The following is a 19896-nucleotide window of genomic DNA, read 5'->3' as shown; positions in this document are numbered from 1 at the left end:
TGCATCTGTAAGTGCTTGTCCTTTAATTATTAGCTGGCGAAATATTTAAAAGGAAACCAGAAACTGTTTGAAGGCATGGTCCTCTTCACTTTTACAGTAACATGCTCGTTCTAATAATAATAATGCTATTATATGCTTCTTTCAAAAATTTAGGTTATCTACCATGTTTTTCAGTAAAGCAGATACAGATGCCCTGTGACTAGCACAGGACTCCCTGTTCTTTAGATTGTCAACTCTGATAAAAACTATTATTCTTGCCCATAGGGATTGCAAAGAAAAGAGAGCCTCAGTCAGGCTGTGATAAAATTGATATTGTAGAGCCTGAAACAATAGGTCTGGGGTTGGAACCCATCCATTAATTTCAAGGTGCAATCATTGTTTTTAACAATAGCACTACAAGTGTCTCAATGTTACTTTAAACTTGTTAGAAGGAATAGCTATCATAAAATGATTTTACACAGCAGATCTTGTATTATGCAGAGATGATGGAGAGCGCAGTAGAAATCAAAAGGGGTTTAGGTGGGAAGCAGTGTGTAAGCTTTGCAAATCTGCTATAATTGTCTTCCTTTCCTCTATGGGGTGAGTTGAAAGCCTGCTTCCAAAAGCTGCAAGACAAGTACCATCATTCATTTGAAATATTTTAACGTGCTTTCTTTAACGTCTTAACTATAATTTTCCATTAACAGACCAGATTAAGGGGCAGGTACATAAGACTGTATCCTATGCAAAATTTTTCCCTATAAGGATGAGAAGCTCTGGGATAGAAGGCTGCTTTCTTGGGAAACAATAATCTGTGCATCATAAAAGAATTAACTGAGCTGGAAGACTTACTCAGTTTGCTGTTAGAATTAGTGTATAATCATTAATCCAGAACGTAACAGATACGATGAGTAACTCCTGAAACTATTCAGATTTTTTTTATTTGGCTACTGTCACTAAATAATAAGTTTAGTGATACTTTATATTGCTGCAAACTCTACTTCTTATGTTATACTTGTGAAATGTATAAATGCTATATCCATATAGTATATGAGGAAGCTTAGGAGGAGTAAAAGTACAAATAGGAGAATCTCTTAGATTAGTTTTATTGAATGATACAAACTGAGCCCAAATCATAGAACTCACTGTGACATACAAACATGGACATTGTGTGAACTTATTAGGAAGAAAGCAAGCTGAAATTATGTAGCAGAAGAAAGTACTGTGAGGTACAGATGTGTCAAATCTGTCAGACTGAAAAGCGATAGATCTGGAGAATTAGTGCTGCTGCAGGTTAATCGTGGCCTCTGTCAGACTGAGGCATTGCATACTTTTCTGGGTATAATATTAGCAGGCGATTGATTAAATTGGAAGGAATTCAGAGAAGGAGTCTCAAGAGTCTGATTTCTTAGGAAAGATAAAGTACACCTTTATGAAGCAATAGCTAATCTGAGTTTCTGTCATTCTGATAATACTGGAATGATGTAAATATTGGGGAGGGAAATGGAACTGTTTTAGAGCGGGACCATAAGCTGAAGTAATGGAACCACGCTGGGAAAGAAAACAGCCTGACTCAGAAAATGTGTCCAAACACTGAGAACTGTAGGAACCAAATAATGGTTTCAAGGGCATTGTGAAGGCTGCCTTATGGAAGTTTTATGAATTTGAAATAAATGTTAAATCTATTTTGAATAGCTGGTGGGCTTTTTGAACAATTTTGCATTTTTTGTGATGATGTAATCAAATAGGTAGTGATGCCTATCACTTGAGGGCAAATAAAGTAATTCAATAGGCACTGGAAGAAAAATAACATCAATTTAATACAAATGGTAGCAGCCAAAAAATAGGAGCTCCATGCTTTTCATGAGAAATAGGCATGAACAGCCCATGATAAATGCATTGCTTAAATTCAGGGAGGTGGGGCAGGGTGCTTTTGCTAGCTTAATTTCAATTTCATTTGAAGAAGAGGTTCTAGAAACTTTTGGTAGTTCTTTGATTATTAGCCTCATGTTCAACAGCAGTTTGAAATACAAATAGAATTGTACAGGTAAGGAAGGATGAAATAAATGGAAGGTGAGTTGTACAAGGTGGGCCTTCCCTTGCAAAGAAAATGGAAATCAAGTTCATTAGTGTATGTTTGAAAGATTACAAAAACTTCTGTAGGTCCTATATACAGGTCAGTGTATCCTTATATGTTTAAAACAAATCAGTACTTTTCAGCAAATGTCTTGATGCTCGAATACCAAATTTGTTTTCACTTAATTGACCAAACATTTTTGCTTTGACTAGATAATATGTGAGTAAACTCAGGGCTGTTAGTCAAATTCTGTGATTGACCTCACAGTTGGTGTTCTAGAATCAGTGTGGCAGTGAGTAGACCACCTGAACCTGCTACAATTTCTCTATCAGGTCATTGGGAGAATCCTACTCGTGTGGTAGTTTGATCCCAGATTTATCCATCTTGGTAACATTGTAAGTGTATTCAGTTGTTCAACTCCTACGTGTACAGCAGTCTTTAATGAAAGAAACAAATTGTTGAATGTGATGTGGATAGGTTAAATTGTGCAGCCTTTCTTTGCTGAAGGTGATGCTCAGTTTTGTGTGAGGTTCAAGTTATATTTGTCTGTTCCTGTGCGCCACCCAGCTCATGTGCAAGCTTTAGCCATGGGGCTTACTGCGCTCAGCAGCCTCACCAAAACAATTACAGTTCTTATACTTGATATTAAGGCAATCTGGATCAATTAAAAACATGAGGTTTGCTATATCTTATTATGAGATTTTTTAAATCTTTCTCTTTCTTGTTGTTTATTTGCCAGAAATGTGCCGAGCTAATTGCATGCATTTGTTCGCTGTGGTTGTTGGAGGGTTACATTTCCATTACAATTTTCAAGAAATAATTCTGCGAAAGGTGTTGGCTACTAAATGTTTCAATATCTCTTTTAAAGTATCAGTGGATTTTTATTTTTTTTTTTTACTGAAGAGCTGTTAAATCAGATCCATGGATATCTCCTGGTTGTTTGCTAGCTAAAGGAACTACCTTGCGTGTTATTCTGGTAGGATGCGTTGTTGTCTTCCATGCTGGGTGCTTCTCTGAGGTGTGTCTCTGAGGCCTCACCCACAGTACTTTTCCAATTGATCAGTGCCTCTGTTGATCACAAGTACAGGGAAATTTTAAAGACAACTTCTGTATTGTCTAAATGTTTTATTTCTTATATTTCTGTGAATAGAAGGTATTTTTTTTGTTTGAAAGTGAAAGCTTGACCTGTAAAAATAGGTCTTTTAGATCCCTTGTTTCTTAATTTCCTCACATATTTTGAATGCAACCAGTATTTTTAATCACAATGCAATCCAGATTTTCTAAAAGCCATTCATATGAGGTTTTTAACTTAAATAAAGAGCCTAAGGTATTAACAGGTGTGATTGATCTAAAGGGGCATACAGCACCAGTGCAGCAGAGACTTTCAAAACGAGATGTTACCTCCTTTTTTTATTGGATGGCTTTGTCTTTGTAAATGTGACTTATCACCTTGCAATGGCACGGAGCCACTTTAACAGGAAGATGTGAATATGAGCAACCAAGACATTGTGCTTGATTTTTTTTTCGTAGAGGTTGATCTGATTTTGTAGTTAACTTTAGTGTCTGTTGAAAAAGAAAAGTATGGGGATATGGTTCCCCAGCTGCTAATCAGTTTTAAATTAAATAAAATGATATCTTCTGACCATTTTAATAATGGCAAGAGGTGAAAGCACTTAATACCTGTATATTGTTAAGGATACTTTCTTCCTTTTCTAATTTCTGAAAAGGAATGGCAACTGCATGTAGCAGCTTATTCATAACTGAAAGAAGGGCCAATTAACAGACCATACAATGTATGTCTGTTACATGCTTCAGAAAGCAGTTTTGTTATTTTGGTTTAACTATTTGGGACATACTAAGTAACAGATATGTGAAACAACATACTATTAAGGTTCTTCAGAACATACTTTCCCAAAAATTTATTCTGTCTTTATATTTGATTATTTTCATATGTTATCTTTTTATCTAGTTCAGAGTCAATCTGAAATACCGGTATCAATTTCCTACTTGTAATTCACGAGTTGGTTTTGAAAGAATGCTTGCTTGTCTGCTCAGCCAAACATTAAAAGAACAAAACAAAAACTGGGCATTCTCATACTGTCCAGCTGGGAGGCAATATAATTGGCCTGTAAACAAGTTGCATTAATCTGAGAAGTGATTTGCAGCAATAGCAAATAATCTCTGTGCTTAGTATAGTAAAAGATTTTGTAATAGTTTGATCACATAAAAGCAGACTTTGGGATTGCATCTGTAAATCCAAATGCAGAGGAAATAGATTTTAGTGGCCATCTTACTGCCATTTGTGTTGTAAACCACACTTTTCAGGCAACTGATGAATTCTCTTACGTATTCTGGAAAATACAAGCATTTCTAAACTCTCAAATGGAAAAATAGTATTTTGGGCTCAGGGGCAGGTTGGGACTGTCTTCTAAATTGTTTTCCTTCCCCAGTGCTGGGAAAGTATGGTGTAATTTAAAAAAAAATAATTGTGTTGCCTTCTATTTCTCCCTACTTTACCAAAGGCAAGGTTCACATCCTTTCTGTGAAGTTCTGAAGAGGACATTTTGAATTGGGAGAGTATCTTCTGTAGATGAGTTAATTTGGAATGAACACTGAACAATAGACAAATTGCTCATACACTTATCCATGATACTTTTTTTGTCTTTTATTTTTTTCCTTAAGTTTTTTCTACAGTTTTTTTAAAATACAAAAAACCCCAACCCTAGGGAATGTCTTTGAAAAAGAACTATTAAATATATTTACAAGGTTCATTGTGCATTACTGCTAGGGATGTAGTTGCACAGCTTGACAACAGAGGGAAGAATTGCACAACAGCAACAGCCAGTTGTTTCACACTGCTTTCTATTTAGAAGCAGCTGGTTAATTTTGTTTCAGGCTTTCAGTTTGAGTATTTTTATTTCCCTTGTAATCTTAACTTGAAAAACAGTCTTTTTTTCATCCAATTTTCCAATCTTGGAAGTAGATAAAGTTCAGTACATTCGTTGTAATTAAAATATGTATTTGTGTTCCCCAATAAGAACTTCTTGTCCCTGTTAGCAGCTTAAAATATCTTTTTATTTTTTTCTTCTAAAGTTGTGCACATATAAAAGGAATATTTAAAAATTTTTTTTGCTGGGCAAAGGCTTGTCTTTAATATTCATGAGAGAGGAAAGATTACTTTGTTTAATTAGGGATATGATATCTCCTTCAGCCTCCAAGCAGCTAACTCAAAGTCCTTAATGAGTTAACTGATGTGAACTGTAAAATAAATGAAAAAGTAGCCCTTTTCATTACGCACGGTAATTAAATACTCATGCTTTTCTGATGGCATTCCTTTTTCTATGTGGCTGGCATCAATCATGGCTGTAAGAACTCATTTTAGTTTTTGGTTATCAAGAATCATGGAATCCGTTACTTGTTTTATTCTAAAGTGTTCTAAAAACACGTATCAAAACATTTTGTTTCAGGTTCAGAAGTATCTTTTTCCCATATAAAGTGTAGGGGTGAAGTGCATACTGTGATTAGAGCCTGGTTCACACATTACACAGAACGCTGACAATAAATTGTTTGTTTCTTATTTCAAGATACATAATGCTGCCATTTTAAGAATCTGTTTTTTGTTCAGGGTGGTTTCTTTGATCTAGTATAGCTCTAGTTAGGATTTTCTGAAGCTGATAATATTTCAAAATAATAATATTAAAAACCCAAACTCCTTTTTATAATCTACCATTATCATTAAGTGAATTTTTAGGGAAGATGTCCTCATTTCATGAGTGCATTACTAGATACGGAGAATACCCATTTTAGCCCACTTCTGTAGGCTGTTCCAGGCAGGTTGCCCAGGATCATGTCCAGACAGCTTTTGGGTATCTCTGCAGCCTCTCTGGGCAACCTCTTCCACTGCTCAGTCACCCTCACTGGGAAGAAGTGTTTCCTGATGTTCAGATGGAACAGAAGAACCTCCTGTCCTGTGTTCCAGTTTGTGCTGATGGTCTCTTGTCCTGTCACTGGGCACCACTGAAACCAGTCTGGCTCAGTCTTAATGATACCTTCCCTTCAGGTATTTGTATTCATTGATGAGATGTCTTTGAGCCTTCTCTCCTCTGGACTAAACACTCCCAGTGCTCTAGCCTCTCATCATATGAGAGATGCTCCAGTCCCATCATCATCTTTGTGGCCCTTCTCTGGACTCTCTCTGGTAGCGCCATGCCTCTCTTGTACTGGGAAGCCCAGAACTGGACACAGTACTCTAGATGTGGCCTCACCAGTGCTGAGTAGAGGGGAAGGATCACCTCCTTTGACCTGCTGGCAATGCTCCTCCTAACGCAGCCCAGGACACAGTTAGCTGCCTTTGCCACAAGGGTGCATTGCTGGCTCATGTTCAACTTGGTGCCCACCAGGACCCGCAGGTCCTTTTCTTCACAGCTACTTTGCAGCTGGTTGGCCCCCAGCATATACTGGTACATGGGGTTATTCCTCCCTGGATGCAGGACTCTGCACTTCCCTTTGGACTTCCTGAAGCTCCTGCCTCCTCAGTTCTCCAGGGGTTGAGGTCTCTCTGGCAACACAACTGTGTGGTCTCTCAGCCACTCCTCCCAGTTCTGTGTCATCAGTGACCTTGCAGAGGGTATGCTCTGCCCCATCCAGCTCACTGGTGAGGATGTTGAAGAGGACTGGAGCCAGCGTTGTCCCCTGGGGTACTCCGATAGTCACTGGACCCCAACTAGACTTTTTGCCAGTGACTGAATATGGACTACAAAAAAAATTATTGACAATACTAAGAACATACGATTCTGTTGTAGAAATTTAATTTCATTTTCTAATAACAATAATAGAACTTGTGATATAAAGGTGTATTTTACAATGATCACTATTTTCTCATTATTTATTTTTTTTACCTTGGCCCCTGTTAGAGACAGGGAATAGAATTGATTTCCCTTCGACCCCACACTGAATCAGTGGCAGTCATTGTGGGAAATTGTAGGGGTTCCTACTTCTTAAAGCGATGCTGTATTAAGTTCAGTTTTTGTTAGACTGTTGCCTCACAAGTACATGATATAAAACCCTGACTTTGATTTAATATTTATCATTAATTAGGTAGTGACTTGCTCCTTTATTTACAGACTTCATCATCACAAGCTGCTTGTTAACTTACCGTTCACTTAATATTCCTCATGTCAATGATAAGCTAATGTTCAGAACACAGATGTATTAGGTTGCCTCCATATGGTGCTTTGTCTAATGAATCAATTAGCTATTTTGGAAAAAAATCCTTGTGAATTTTTTTCTCTTGGTGAAAAGTCATCCTACAAATGGTGGAAAAGGTTTTCATTGATGTTTGAGCATATTTTTAGGCAAAAACTTTGCAGTAGTTTTGCTATGTTCTCATTTAAATTTCATTTGCACTTGGGAAAAGCAGGGGGGTTTGTTTACTTTAAAGTTTATAGTTGTCAGATTTTGAAGAGCTATGAGTGAAACATACAAAGTGATACCCCGCTATTCTAGTCATTTTGTCTTTGCCGCTTCTATGGCGTGCAGTCTTTCGGCTCCTTTGAGAAGTTGAGGGTTTTTTCCGAATTGTTAACAATTCATTTAATAGTGTAATGTCTGTTTCAAAGGCTTGCAAAGTAAACATTTGCACATGCAAATAGAGTAACATATGAATGTTTGCAGATTTGGCACTGTAAATTTGTGGAGTCACAGAAACTTCAATACTTTTATATGCCTTGCTTTTGAAGGACAAAAATAGAGTATCTAAAATCAGAGCCAGTATTAGTCAGTGTTCACACATTGTATGTCAGTAGCCTGTGATTTTGGTTTGCTCAATATTAATTTAAAATTTTTCAACAAAGAAACTATTTATTACTTGTATTATCTTTCAACTGTGAAAATGTTTGGGTTTTTTAATAAAAAAAGACTTCATCTTTGATAAGGTGTGGATGTTTAAAACTTAACTGTTTAAAACTTGAAAGACAGAAACGCTAAAGATTTTGCATTAACTTCTGAGGATTATAAATGTACAGTTTAATATCTTGTCAGAATATAGCAATGTTTATCAATCAAGACTGCCAAAGTTTTTCTATTAAATGTTCATTGCTGTGTTGTCTGGGGCATTTTAATTAACATTACATACTTTTCTACATACAATATTGGCTGTTATAGATAGTTTCACTTGTATTAAACTGATTAAAGGACAGCTTGAACAGCTAATGTAATATTGGACTCTCAGTTTAAAAGCAAAAAAAAAAAACCCAAACAGCACAACCCTCCTCCCCTGTTCTCCATCAGATTGAGATTCTTACGGAGAAGTTGCACCTTTTCGAAGAGAGAGAAATAAAGCAATGTGATAGACCCTGTTGTGTAGGGTTGGCTGTGTCACCATTACAGCTGTGAGCTGCTCTAAACAGTCCGGTATTGCACAACACATTTTTCAACACTTAATATTAAATATGAAATTCTCTAATTAGCCAGTCACACAGAAACTGCATTTGTGTATGTGAAAAGTGACAACAAAACTAACCTGGAGTAGCTGCTAGGTACTGTCATGTGTTGCACCTTGGAAAGTCTGCCTTAAACAAGTTAAATGATTGCTTATTACGTTTAAAATAGATTAGAAGTAATTGCAGACCTGCACTTGAACTGTTTCCATAACAGAAGAAATATTGTTTAATATTTCTTGGTAATGTTATTGGTATTGTTTATTATTAATATTATTGGTAATGTTTAATGCCAAGATAAAAATGAGATCAAATAATGTAACTCTCAAGACTTGTAAAATCTTTAGTATTGCATATCTAAAGCATTACTAGCACCAAACATCTGTTACATGTTTACACATGAAGGTGACATGGTGAGATCAGCATGGTCGCTTTACAGAGGAAGCTGTTTCTTTAACAGTTATCTGCCCCTCTCACCTGGGTTTGAGCAGCTGAGAAGCTGTAACAAGATTATCATCATGTGAGGAAGGAGACAGGGACGGAGAAAAGGGAGAGGCAGTGGTGAAAAGCACATCCTGCAGGAGCTGTCATTTACTGCTGCCTTTAAAAAAAAAAAATCAGCAGGGATTTTAGCTGTGCGTTGATATTTAGAAAAGCAAGATTGTTTTAAGTCACGACTTGCTTAACTTAATGTGTCTGGTATCGCTGTGCTACCATGCTGCTTCCTTACACCTTTTTAATTTCTTTCTTAGAATCAATCTACCGACGTGGAGCCAGAAGATGGAGGAAGCTGTACCGAGTGAATGGGCATTTGTTTCAAGCCAAACGTTTTAACAGAGTGAGTACTGTTGCTTAAAATGTTGGGTTTTGGTAATGTCCTGTGGTGATTGTTTTCTCAGTCCGTGCTTTTTCTGTATTTGAGCGTTGAAAAGAAAGGAAAAGCAAGATGCTTATTCATGTGACTTCTCAGTCTGTGCAGTGTTATTCAGGTTGTAACAATCAGAAAAAAACTGAAAATCTTCGAATCTGAGGTAGAGTTAATAATATACGATTGGTGGCGATTACCTATTTTTGAAGCCTCTAAAAAAAACCTGGTTTAGTGATTGTTTAAACTGATGCATATTTAGATCAGCTTTTCTCCTCCTCATTCTTGATGTGACTTTGATTGCTTGTTAGTGTAATCTTTTACCTTCAGTATGTTTTGTGATTCTTAAAGACTAGAGCTCTTGCTGTTAGCTTTAACTGTTTTGGATCTGAGGTATTACATAAACATACTAAGGAAAAAAAAGCCACCCTGGTTCATTGAGCTAAAATACAACTGATTAAGAATCTGAGTTAATCCACATAAGCAAGTGAATGTAGCTTTAAGGCTGAGACACCTCCTTCACTTATCCCATTATGCCGAAGTATTGCAGCATATATTCAAATGTAGTGTGCGCTTTGGGGAATTCCATGCAAAACTGAGTACAGTGAGGCGAGGCAACTTCTGCATTCAGCAGTAACTTTCTTTTTTAAATGAAATCAGCATTTTTTTTTTTAATGCTCCCCACCCCAAAACTGCATTGAAAGAAGGAAAAGCCCCATAAAACTCAGTACCTTATCACTAGATGTGTGAAAAATAAGCTGTATATCTGAATTATAACATGCATTTGTATAATGTGGTGCACCAACTCAATTTTTTTAATTTATAGCATGAAAGATATACTTGTGCTTATTTGCTACATAGTTAAAATATAAGTCTTTGAAACATTGTGAATGCATACCTGCCACATTAATAATCCATAATGTTACAGATAATGCTGTTTTAATGGAAATTAGGCAAATAGTAAATTCACACGTAAAGACTTTGAAACCTCATTAGCGTGGCCACTTGTCAGCAATTCTAAACGAGGCTACTTTGTTATAACTGCATACAAATGAAATTACATACAGCCAGAACACAAACCGTATCTAGCTGAAGTTGGTAATGAAGGTGACATGAACTGTAAAATGTGACATTAAAATGTATAAACTAATAATACATTATGGTCCTATATGTATTACTGAATTAAGTACCAAATTTTAATGTTGACTGAAGTCTTAAGTCTGGAGTATTACCTTGTCAATTAATTCTTTTTTTCAAAATAACCTTTTAAAACTTCAAGTAAGTGAACATAGGCAAGAATCTAAACTTTAATCTTGTTGAACATAATGTAAAGGCTACCTTTTTGTTATTGCTGTGTGTGTTTTGGAGAGGTATGAGAGGGATACCTGTATTACTGAAGGCATTTGGGAGCTGCCCCTACCTATGTCCTTTTTTTTTTTTTCTTTTCCTTGCTTTCGTGCATCTGTCTGAAGTACACAAGATTATTTTCTTGTATGTCACTTTTAGGGCCGAAGACATTTTCTTTAGTCTTAATCAGACTGAAGAAAGTCTGATGGACCAGGAATTTTTGGAAGAAGTGGCTATAGATGTCCAAGGCTTCCTGTCTTACTAGGCAGTATGTTTTTCGGGTCTGTTTTCCTGGGCAATGCAGTTCGGGTTTCTCCTGATCAAGAACTGGCTGTACAGACAAATGGGATGTAGTTGATTTTTGTTTTCTACCTATTTTGTTTTCCATGCAGAAAATATTTTTAAAAATGATCCATTCTTTGATCATTCTAAAAAATTTTTTCTTTTTTTTTAAATGCTATGGGTAAGGATTTATAGTAGCTTAACGCTTTTGGGCAGGACACCGTGTGTGATTCATTAGTCTGAGGATCTGAATAACCGCACTCTAACTTGCCGTTTGCTGGGAGGAACAGACTTTCAGTGTTTCGTGGCTTTGGGACAGTTGCAGGGTTCTGCCCAAGCCTGGAATGGGGGATGAGTGCAGGGCTTCATTTGCTGCCTGCGCAACGATGGGCAGTGGCTCAGCCTGGTACACTAATTACTGGAGAAACTTGCAGATTGGGAATAATGAGTAAGTTTTCTGTTGGCAACCTGTGCACTCTGTAGAGGGATAACTGAGACTGGGTGACTTCTTGGCATGTAAGAATCTCAGATTGCTCCTTGGCACTTGGGCTGAAGTGGATAAAATGATTGCAGCACGCATACACTGGAAAAATTATTTAAAGACCTGCCCTGTTAAAGTCAGCAGTAGGATGCCTGGCTTCTTAATTTGTCCTTGTTTTGATTTAAGTTATTCAGATGCCATTTTGTTGCATGTCTAAAAAAGGCTGTATTTTTTGATATTAAATAGTGCAATGTACAAAGGTTTTATATCAGACTTCATAGGTGAGTTTTAATTATGCAAAGTTTCTGCTGATGTTCTGCCACTGTTAAAGTATGTGGGTGCAGATATAGAACATTCTTCATACTTAACTTGGCTTTTGTAACTTTTTGTGCCACTCTTCTCCAAAGCAGTCAGTTTGGGTACTTTTTATGTGTAATCGTGTAGTACAAATTCCTGTCAGTTTTGTTTGTGTAACCTCTGTCAGAACCTGAAATTCAGAATAAACTTATTCTCTACGAATGATTTGCTAATGTTGGGCTGTAATGTCTCCCATATGCTTGAGGTAGTTGTTTTCTTAACATTCATTAAAAAAGGACTGCATTTAACTGAATTCGAAGTGTGAAGTGTAACCTTCAGTTATTAGGAAACCGTGGATATTCTAGAAGAATTATTGACCATCTGTTAGGAGGTGACTAGGATGGGTTCTTGTAGGGTGGGTTCTCGGATTCTTAAGTACTCACCTACAAGAAAGCAACTGATAATTGAATTGATAATGTGCATTTTGGCTTTTAGAGAGCGTATTGTGGCCAATGCAGTGAAAGGATATGGGGGCTCGGAAGGCAAGGCTACAAGTGTATCAACTGCAAATTGTTGGTCCATAAGCGTTGTCATATACTCGTCCCACTGACCTGCAAAAAGCATATGGTAAGTTTGCATTCTGTATAAAGCTAAGATGTTTCATTGTGTCCTGTGTCGCTGTTTCTAGATGTGCATCTGAAGTAATTAAATACTGCATGTGGTTGTAGGCTTATAATACTCAGTGGTATTGGGTTTTCAGGTTCTTAAATGTCTATGGAGGACAAGTCTTTGGATTGTGAGCAGTAGAGACAAAGTGAGAAAAGAAAACTTGTGATATGACTTAAGTTTGAGCAAGCTTGAGTTTGACTTCTCCAGTAGACCTATTGTATTTTACAGATAAATAAAGAGATGTCATTGACCGTGTTTGTTCCTTTTAGCATATGGGAATGCTTTAAGAACTAAGGCACTACTGTGGTCTTTGCACTACTGCTTGCAAAAAGGCTTGTTGCTTTCATGTTCTTCTTGCCATTTCAGTTTCTCCAGGACTGTTCTCATCCTCTCCATTCCCCTCGTATATATTCCAGTGGCAGCTCTAGCGTCTTTCCCAGGCTTTAATCATTAATCTGTATCCCTGAATTTTTTTATTCCTTCGCCATAACCATCACAGACTACAGCCAGTATCTTGATGGTGGTTGCATCTAAATGTTGTCTCTAAATCAAACCAGTATTTTCCTTTATTGGGATTGCGTATGACTTGCCTTGACATTACTAGATTCTTTGCCAATTTATTCATGCATGTTGCCGTACCTGCTGGAGTAGTCCTACATGTCTCATTAGCTGCTTATTCACAACTCATAATCATATGATTCTATGATTATCAGTTGTGAATGAGACCAGGGTCCAAATGTGCTACAAAACTATTTGGTATTGTGATCTTTACCAATTTATGCAATACTCTTGCAGAATGAGTAACAGTTCATGTTTTTTTAAACAGGGAAGGAATATGCCAGTGCACTAAATAGTGTGTAACATCATGCTGCAGTGCTTACTTTGTTGCAGTTCCCATGTGGAACAGAATCAGAAGTCTTAAATACAATTAAAGTTTGAACTTTGCAATAAAATATAGTAATCTTACTTTTAGAAGACAGCTAAACATCTGGGGTAGGGAACGGTTGGCATAGCATTTAGGCTTTTGGTAAGCTGGTTTTATAACGCATTATAAAATTTTAATATTTAGAAATACTTTCTATAAAATCCCGTTTACATTCTGGAAGATATAAATGTAAGGTTCTCATTGCGTTGCAAGACACGCTCACTTAAAAGGGACTGCATAAATTGGTGTTTTTTTCCTATATAACTTATTTTTACAAGGATTCGGTCATGCCTTCCCAAGAACCTCAGTTAGACGACAAAAATGATGAAGTTGACCTCCCTTCAGAAGAAACTGATGGAAGTAAGTACTTCTTCTTAAGTTGAAATTCATGTGTTTCCCCATTTGGAGGCCTGGTTTCCACTCTACCTGTTTGGGGTTTTTAAAGCTTACTTTGGATTACCTCTAGTGTAGTCCCACGGACTAAATGCTCATTAGGGGCTCAGTTACAGTAAGTGTGTGCTTTTGAAGCATATCATCTGGTTTGGTTTCATCCTGAATTCATATGCTCTGAAACCATTCCAGAATGTCAAGTTAAGCACAGAGCAATTGGCAACAAGAGATTTACATTTTAAAACAAACAAAACCCCTTCTCTTTGGGTCTGAACTATGATGCTAATACCAGCACACCCTCAGACTTTAAGTATTTCTTAATTTTGTGTGATTTGGAGTATTCTTTCTAGGTTAATATTTTTGATGATTTGACCTGTCTTGTGTTATGGGCCCACTTATCATACCCATTCTCCAAAACGGCTCTGGCCTTGTCGGATTCTGTTCTGGGCTCAAAGGTTCACTGATGAATTTCTTACTGTCTCAGAGTTGTTTCTGCAGTGCCCTTAGGATGCACTGTCAGGATTACAAGAATAAAGTGGAAAAACTTTATAAACTGTCCTGTAGTATTTAAAACAAACCGCTGACCCTAAGCGGCTAAATCATCTTTCCATTTATCAATTTTTAAAATTATTTCTAATGAAGGCCTTGATAACCATGCTACTTGTTTGATTCTTTTCCAGTTCCCTACATCCCTTCAAACCGGAAACATGACACCATTAAAGATGACTCTGAGGTATGTTTTACAAATATCTTTGTAATTCACACTTACACACTCTTAATCATACAACTCCTTATAAAAGAGCTAGTTATTTGTCATATTTTTTCAGCTACCTTTTAAAAAAAGAAGTCTGGGTTTTCTTTCTGAAAACTGGTATTTTTTTTTCAAGCACATCTGTTGGATTTTTCAGAAGTCTTCTGTATACAGCTCTCTTCATCCCAATCATAAAGTGAGAGTTTTTCTTTTTTTCCTCCCTTCCATTCATGTTGGAACAACAGTGATTTAACAGAGGGTTTGACTTTATTGGTCCTTGCAACAAATGGTGGCTTTGACATTGTCTTGTCTGCTCTCTCTAATGGATGTGTACCCTTTATCACCCTCAGGCTACCTCCACAGGCTATCATTATGAAAGTTGGTTCAGTTTGATGATACATTAACTATCCAGCTCTCTGAGATGTTTCCTATAAATAATACCTAATAATTTATAGACAGCTCCTGTGGGAATACAAGTAGAATAACATACACTTAAACTGTGTTTTTTCAGCTCTTTTGTAGTAGACAATCTGACCCAGTCTCTGTATGCCAAGAATGTTACTCCCTTAAAGCAGTTTGAGAAATCCCAATACACTAATTCTAAAGGGCTTCAAGACATTTCTTTTAAAAATGCTTCTGGCATATTTAATAAATAGGCAGCACTCTACATCCACTAGCAGTTAGTTTGATATCCCACTTTTAACAAGCCTGCACCTTTTTTTCCTCTACCTCCACTACAATACTTGTCACTACCGTTATTTCACACTTGAGTAGCTCCTGCTCTTGGGTAAGTGACTGCCTTATTTTCAGTCACGTGTTTTTAGATTTTTGTCTCAGATTCAGACAGGGAAGGGTATAAATTTAAAACACGTCAGAGAATTTTAATTGTTATGTAGAATTGCTGACTTCTGCTATGGTTAGTACTTGGGTAGCTACTGTTTGTGTTTAAATTTTGAGAGGTGCTCTTTGTTCAACTGTCCTGAATTATGCTGCTCTGATTTTCCCACCTTGCTTTTGAGCAATAAAAATAATTTAAAAGTATCCTACAGAGAGGAAGTGGCATTCTGGGAGCTTTGACCAGAATCTTTAAGCTCAGAGCAATCTCTTCTAATAGCAGTCAATCCTAGATCAAGATTCTTTATATAAGTACTTTCCATAGTTCAGCAGAATGCTGATCTGTCTACAAGTGTAGTATGAGGTCAGATAAAAATAGGCCACAGAAGTATGTCAAAACATTGTATATATTGGCAAAAATGAAATGTCAAAGTACCTGCTCTATTTGTCTAGTTCACCTGTTTGATCTTCAGTCTCACATGTTCCCATGTAATTCCAGCAAGTAGTCAAGATAAAATTTATCTTTTTAAATAATGAATTCTAAAATAACACTCTTCATAGTGGAGTATTTCCTGCAAATTTTCACATTTGAGAAATTGGCATCTGCTTCCGTATGTTCCCTATTAGAAATATTCATTTTCATTAAAACTGTAGTGAACTTGATACAGACAGATGCTGCCTAAACAAAGACAGGTGTATACATTAGCAAATTATTGTTTCCTTTTCTGTCATCTTTTTAGATAGCCTTTATTAATTTGGACTGCAGTGTCTGTCAGAACATGAAAGATGCTCTTCGCTTAGTACATGGCTTGTGGTTCAAGAATTTGAATGAAACCTCATTTCTCAAGGCATTGCCCTCTGTTTTCTAGTAGGGAATATTTAAATGGTTAATTGAATGAACTACTGCCTGGAAAAACACAGTAACTTAAGTAGTTAAGTAACTAGTTAAGTTACTAGTGTTACTATAACACTAGTAAGAGCAAAACCGATAGCAACCAAATACTTCTGAACAAGTGTGTTATAATCAGCCATTCAGATCTGTGTGCCAGTGACAATGGGAAGCAAATTCTGTCCAGTGGTTAAAGACCTCTTTGCTTTAATAGTTACTTGTTACGAAAATGTCATCTGTTTCTAGCATTTGTTTCTTTTTATACAGGATATCAAACCAGTCATTGATGGAATGGATGGAATTAAGATTTCTCAGGGGCTTGGACTACAGGACTTTGATTTAATCAGAGTTATCGGACGTGGAAGTTATGCCAAAGTTCTTTTAGTTCGGTTAAAAAAGAATGATCAAATTTATGCTATGAAGGTAGTGAAAAAAGAATTGGTCCATGATGATGAGGTAAAATTCTGTGTTAATTGTATTCTTTACATATTGTAAAAACTTAACAAAAACATTCAACTAAGCAAGCAACTAAGGTTTTAGACAACATTTCTGTAATAGAAGTTTTACTGACTTTTGAACTCATTTGTCATCAGCTGTCTGCATGAAGCACCAGGATTAAATCTGAGAGAAATGTTCCTTATTTTAATAACAATTAACAATTATTAATAGTCTTAGTAGAATGCATGTGAAAAATATTCCAACCTGGTTGTGCTAATCTGTAAGTGAAGGAATGGGTGGAATTTGGGCATTTAATTTTGAAAGAAAACCAAGATATTTCCCAAAGCAAATGAACGTAGCTGCAAAGTATTGTCCCTACTTCAGAACAGGAGCTGAAACTGTGATCTTACAGTCACGATTATAGAGGTTATGTGTGAGTGACACAGTCCTCTGGAATATTTTTTTTCCATGGGTTTAAAAAAAAATTATGCTACTACCATTTAAGGTCATTATGGTTTAACTGGCTTGTAAAAAAAAAAAATCTGCCACAGAAATCAGTGTTGCATTTATCAATCAATTATTTTCAAAATCCTGTTGAAATTTTTTTTAATATAGGATCTCAAATAAGGTGGCGGGGGCGGGGAGGAAGGAGGGGAAAAAAAAGCCAACCCTTTGTGTTTTTCCTATAGTATTCATACTTCTTGAAAAGTATAGATTTTATATCCATTCTATTTTTTTCATAAATGTGATGAACCAGTCACAGCAGGGAAGGCAGGTAGATTTGCACGACCTACACTGCCATTAGACTGGAACCTGCTGTGTTAGGTAATGGGACAGGGGCTGGGGTAACTGGAACGTGTGTGGTCAGACCACAGCCCTGATAAACCTGCGGCGAGACCTGCCAGAGCGATAACAAGCATTGTCAGGCTCGACTGTAACCTGCAGTGTGACGTGCCGCTCCATGAGTGGCAGCGTGTACGACAGGGTACCTATGGTATGACACCGTCAACATTTGAAGAGTAAAGAAGTGCTGTGTCATCCTTGTGGGTGGAATTAATAACACAAAATAAAAAAGGAGGTGGACGATCAGCCTTGCCATATAGGGAATTTCTTATATAGCTGTTCTTACAAAAGACAGTGAATTTTTCAAATATATCGCAATTTTTAAGTTGCTGGTGTTATATTGATTTTCTGCTGTTAGGAAGACTGGATTTCTTGAAAGTAGGATGTTGGAAAAAACCCAGCACACATTGTTTTAAGTACTATTTGTGTTGGTAGTTTCAATCCGTTTCTCTGGCTGCCGTTTTTGTCATTATTCCAGAGGCTAGCATTAGGAGACTAAAGTTGTAAAGTTCTTCTAAATTACTTTGGCTTGCTCATCTATTTGATGTTTCTTTTTAAGACTGAAGATTAGACTGTTGTGTGCTTTATTTAGTGTTCCCTTTTTAACATTTGCTTTTCCGAGAGGGTAGAAGCTAAATAAAAGTATTATTTAATGAGTTATGCAGTTGTTCCTGGGAATTGGAGGTAGATGAGAAAAGTCCATCTCGAACAGTGGCTCTCATAGATAACTACATAGAAGATTGAGCTAACTGGTTTTGCTTTTCTATAGGATAGGCTTTATAATGAAATTCTGCGAATTGATAGGAAATTCACTGAATTCTGTGAATGCATGAGATATTGGAAGTAATGGAGATTTCACCTAGTGTTTCATAGAGAAAGAAAATTAATTACATAGCGAGTATCAGTATGTTTAAATCAGTGCTTTCCAGGTAATGGTTGATATGGGAGAGAAGTAAATATTTTTTTCTAAATAAGATTGAAGCAAATCAAATACCTGGGCTTCTGATATTAAATTTTTCTAAGCTTAATCTTGTTAACAGTAGTGCACTAGTATAATACTAATGTACTAGTACACAACTGCAATAATGAAGGAGTTTATCGACTCTTTAAAGAAGCTCATTTGGTAAGAGCAAAGAAGTGGACGTGTTTAGTGTTTTATTCAAAATTGGGGTTTTGGCTCATGTTTGGACCCAGGTTTACCCTTCCAAGGTGTTATGTTTTCAGGAGTGCCTGAACACAAAACCTAACAGATTTATTTAATTTGATGGTGACACTTCTTGATTTCCTCTGAGACTTCAGTTTCGCTAACTATTCTTGGCAGGAAGGCCTGGTTTCTCAGTGTCTGTCTTTGGTATCTCCAGATTGGTTGGAAAGCTGGAAGTATCTGTTGAAAATGGAGAAATTTTTAGAACAACTATATTTCTAGTTTGTTGGCAGGGTACCGGGTGTTTGCAGGGTGGACCATGATCAGTGTATTGTGTGAAGAGTGAATATCTACTGCTAAACCCTGTTTTCCGTAAGGTTTAAATTTTGTGTGGTTGTATGAAAAATGATTAAATGTTTTGTTGTTACGGATCTAAATTTTGCAAGACTATGCTAGTATCATTCACATTTTGATAGATTTTCATTTTATGGTATTGCACCGGGTATTCAGGACTTCTCCCTGTTGAAGTATTCAAGGTGGTCTGCAATACTTTTAAGAATGATTTTGGTTGGACAAACTAAGCAGATTTTGGAAGTTGCATTGAATTCATTTTGAGTTTCAGATGAGAAAATGAAGTTCAGTCTATTTGAACCTTTTAGAGACTGGAGATTCACATTGCTTGTGTTACTGGCATGAGTTGCTTCAGCAGCCTTAGAATCGTTTATCTAAGATAATTGAATTTATTTCTCTGAAGCAGTATGAGCAGTGTATCAAATGTTGCAGATGTGTGATATTTTTAAATGGCTTAACTTTTGTGTGGACCTTTCTAAATGGTCAAGAAACTTCTGAATATATAATTGAATTGAAATGTTTTATAACTACTTCCAGATTTTAGGGGGTTTTGTCTTTCTGAAGAACATGTGTAACAATGCCGGTATATATAAGGGAGCATAGATGTTCGCAATTTCTTTTCTGGGAATACCCACAGTGGTTATCCAGCAGGAGTTCTGATTGTTCAATTACTCTATTTCAGGATATTGATTGGGTACAGACAGAGAAACATGTGTTTGAACAGGCATCCAGTAACCCATTCCTAGTTGGTTTACATTCATGCTTTCAAACAACAAGTCGGTAAGAAAGATCTGAAATTATTTTGTTTTGAAAATCTTGATCATTGTACTAACTGCTTCTCACAAAACAAACATAACCACTGCCATCACATAGTCGGTAGTTTTTGGAAGGAAGCAT

At 36.6% G+C, this 19896-nt stretch overlaps 1 protein-coding gene across 4 annotated transcripts in view; it reads left to right on the top strand.

The window, feature by feature from the left end:
* PRKCZ (protein kinase C zeta) overlaps positions 1–19896 on the top strand; it is a 55747-nt gene that overhangs the window by 13682 nt on the left and 22169 nt on the right. For all 4 annotated transcript variants that reach the window (XM_063353646.1, XM_063353645.1, XM_063353648.1 and 1 more), the window contains 6 exons: positions 9246–9331; positions 12261–12392; positions 13638–13719; positions 14430–14482; positions 16491–16679; positions 19682–19779. In XM_063353646.1, the coding sequence (XP_063209716.1) occupies positions 9246–9331; positions 12261–12392; positions 13638–13719; positions 14430–14482; positions 16491–16679; positions 19682–19779 (640 nt within the window). The remainder of the gene's footprint in view (positions 1–9245; positions 9332–12260; positions 12393–13637; positions 13720–14429; positions 14483–16490; positions 16680–19681; positions 19780–19896) is intronic.

The sequence above is a fragment of the Chroicocephalus ridibundus genome, chromosome 16 (assembly GCF_963924245.1).
Source record: "Chroicocephalus ridibundus chromosome 16, bChrRid1.1, whole genome shotgun sequence".
NCBI lineage: Eukaryota > Metazoa > Chordata > Aves > Charadriiformes > Laridae > Chroicocephalus > Chroicocephalus ridibundus.
The sequence above is the reverse complement of the archived record's forward strand: the minus strand, read 5'-3'. Positions and strand labels throughout refer to the sequence as shown.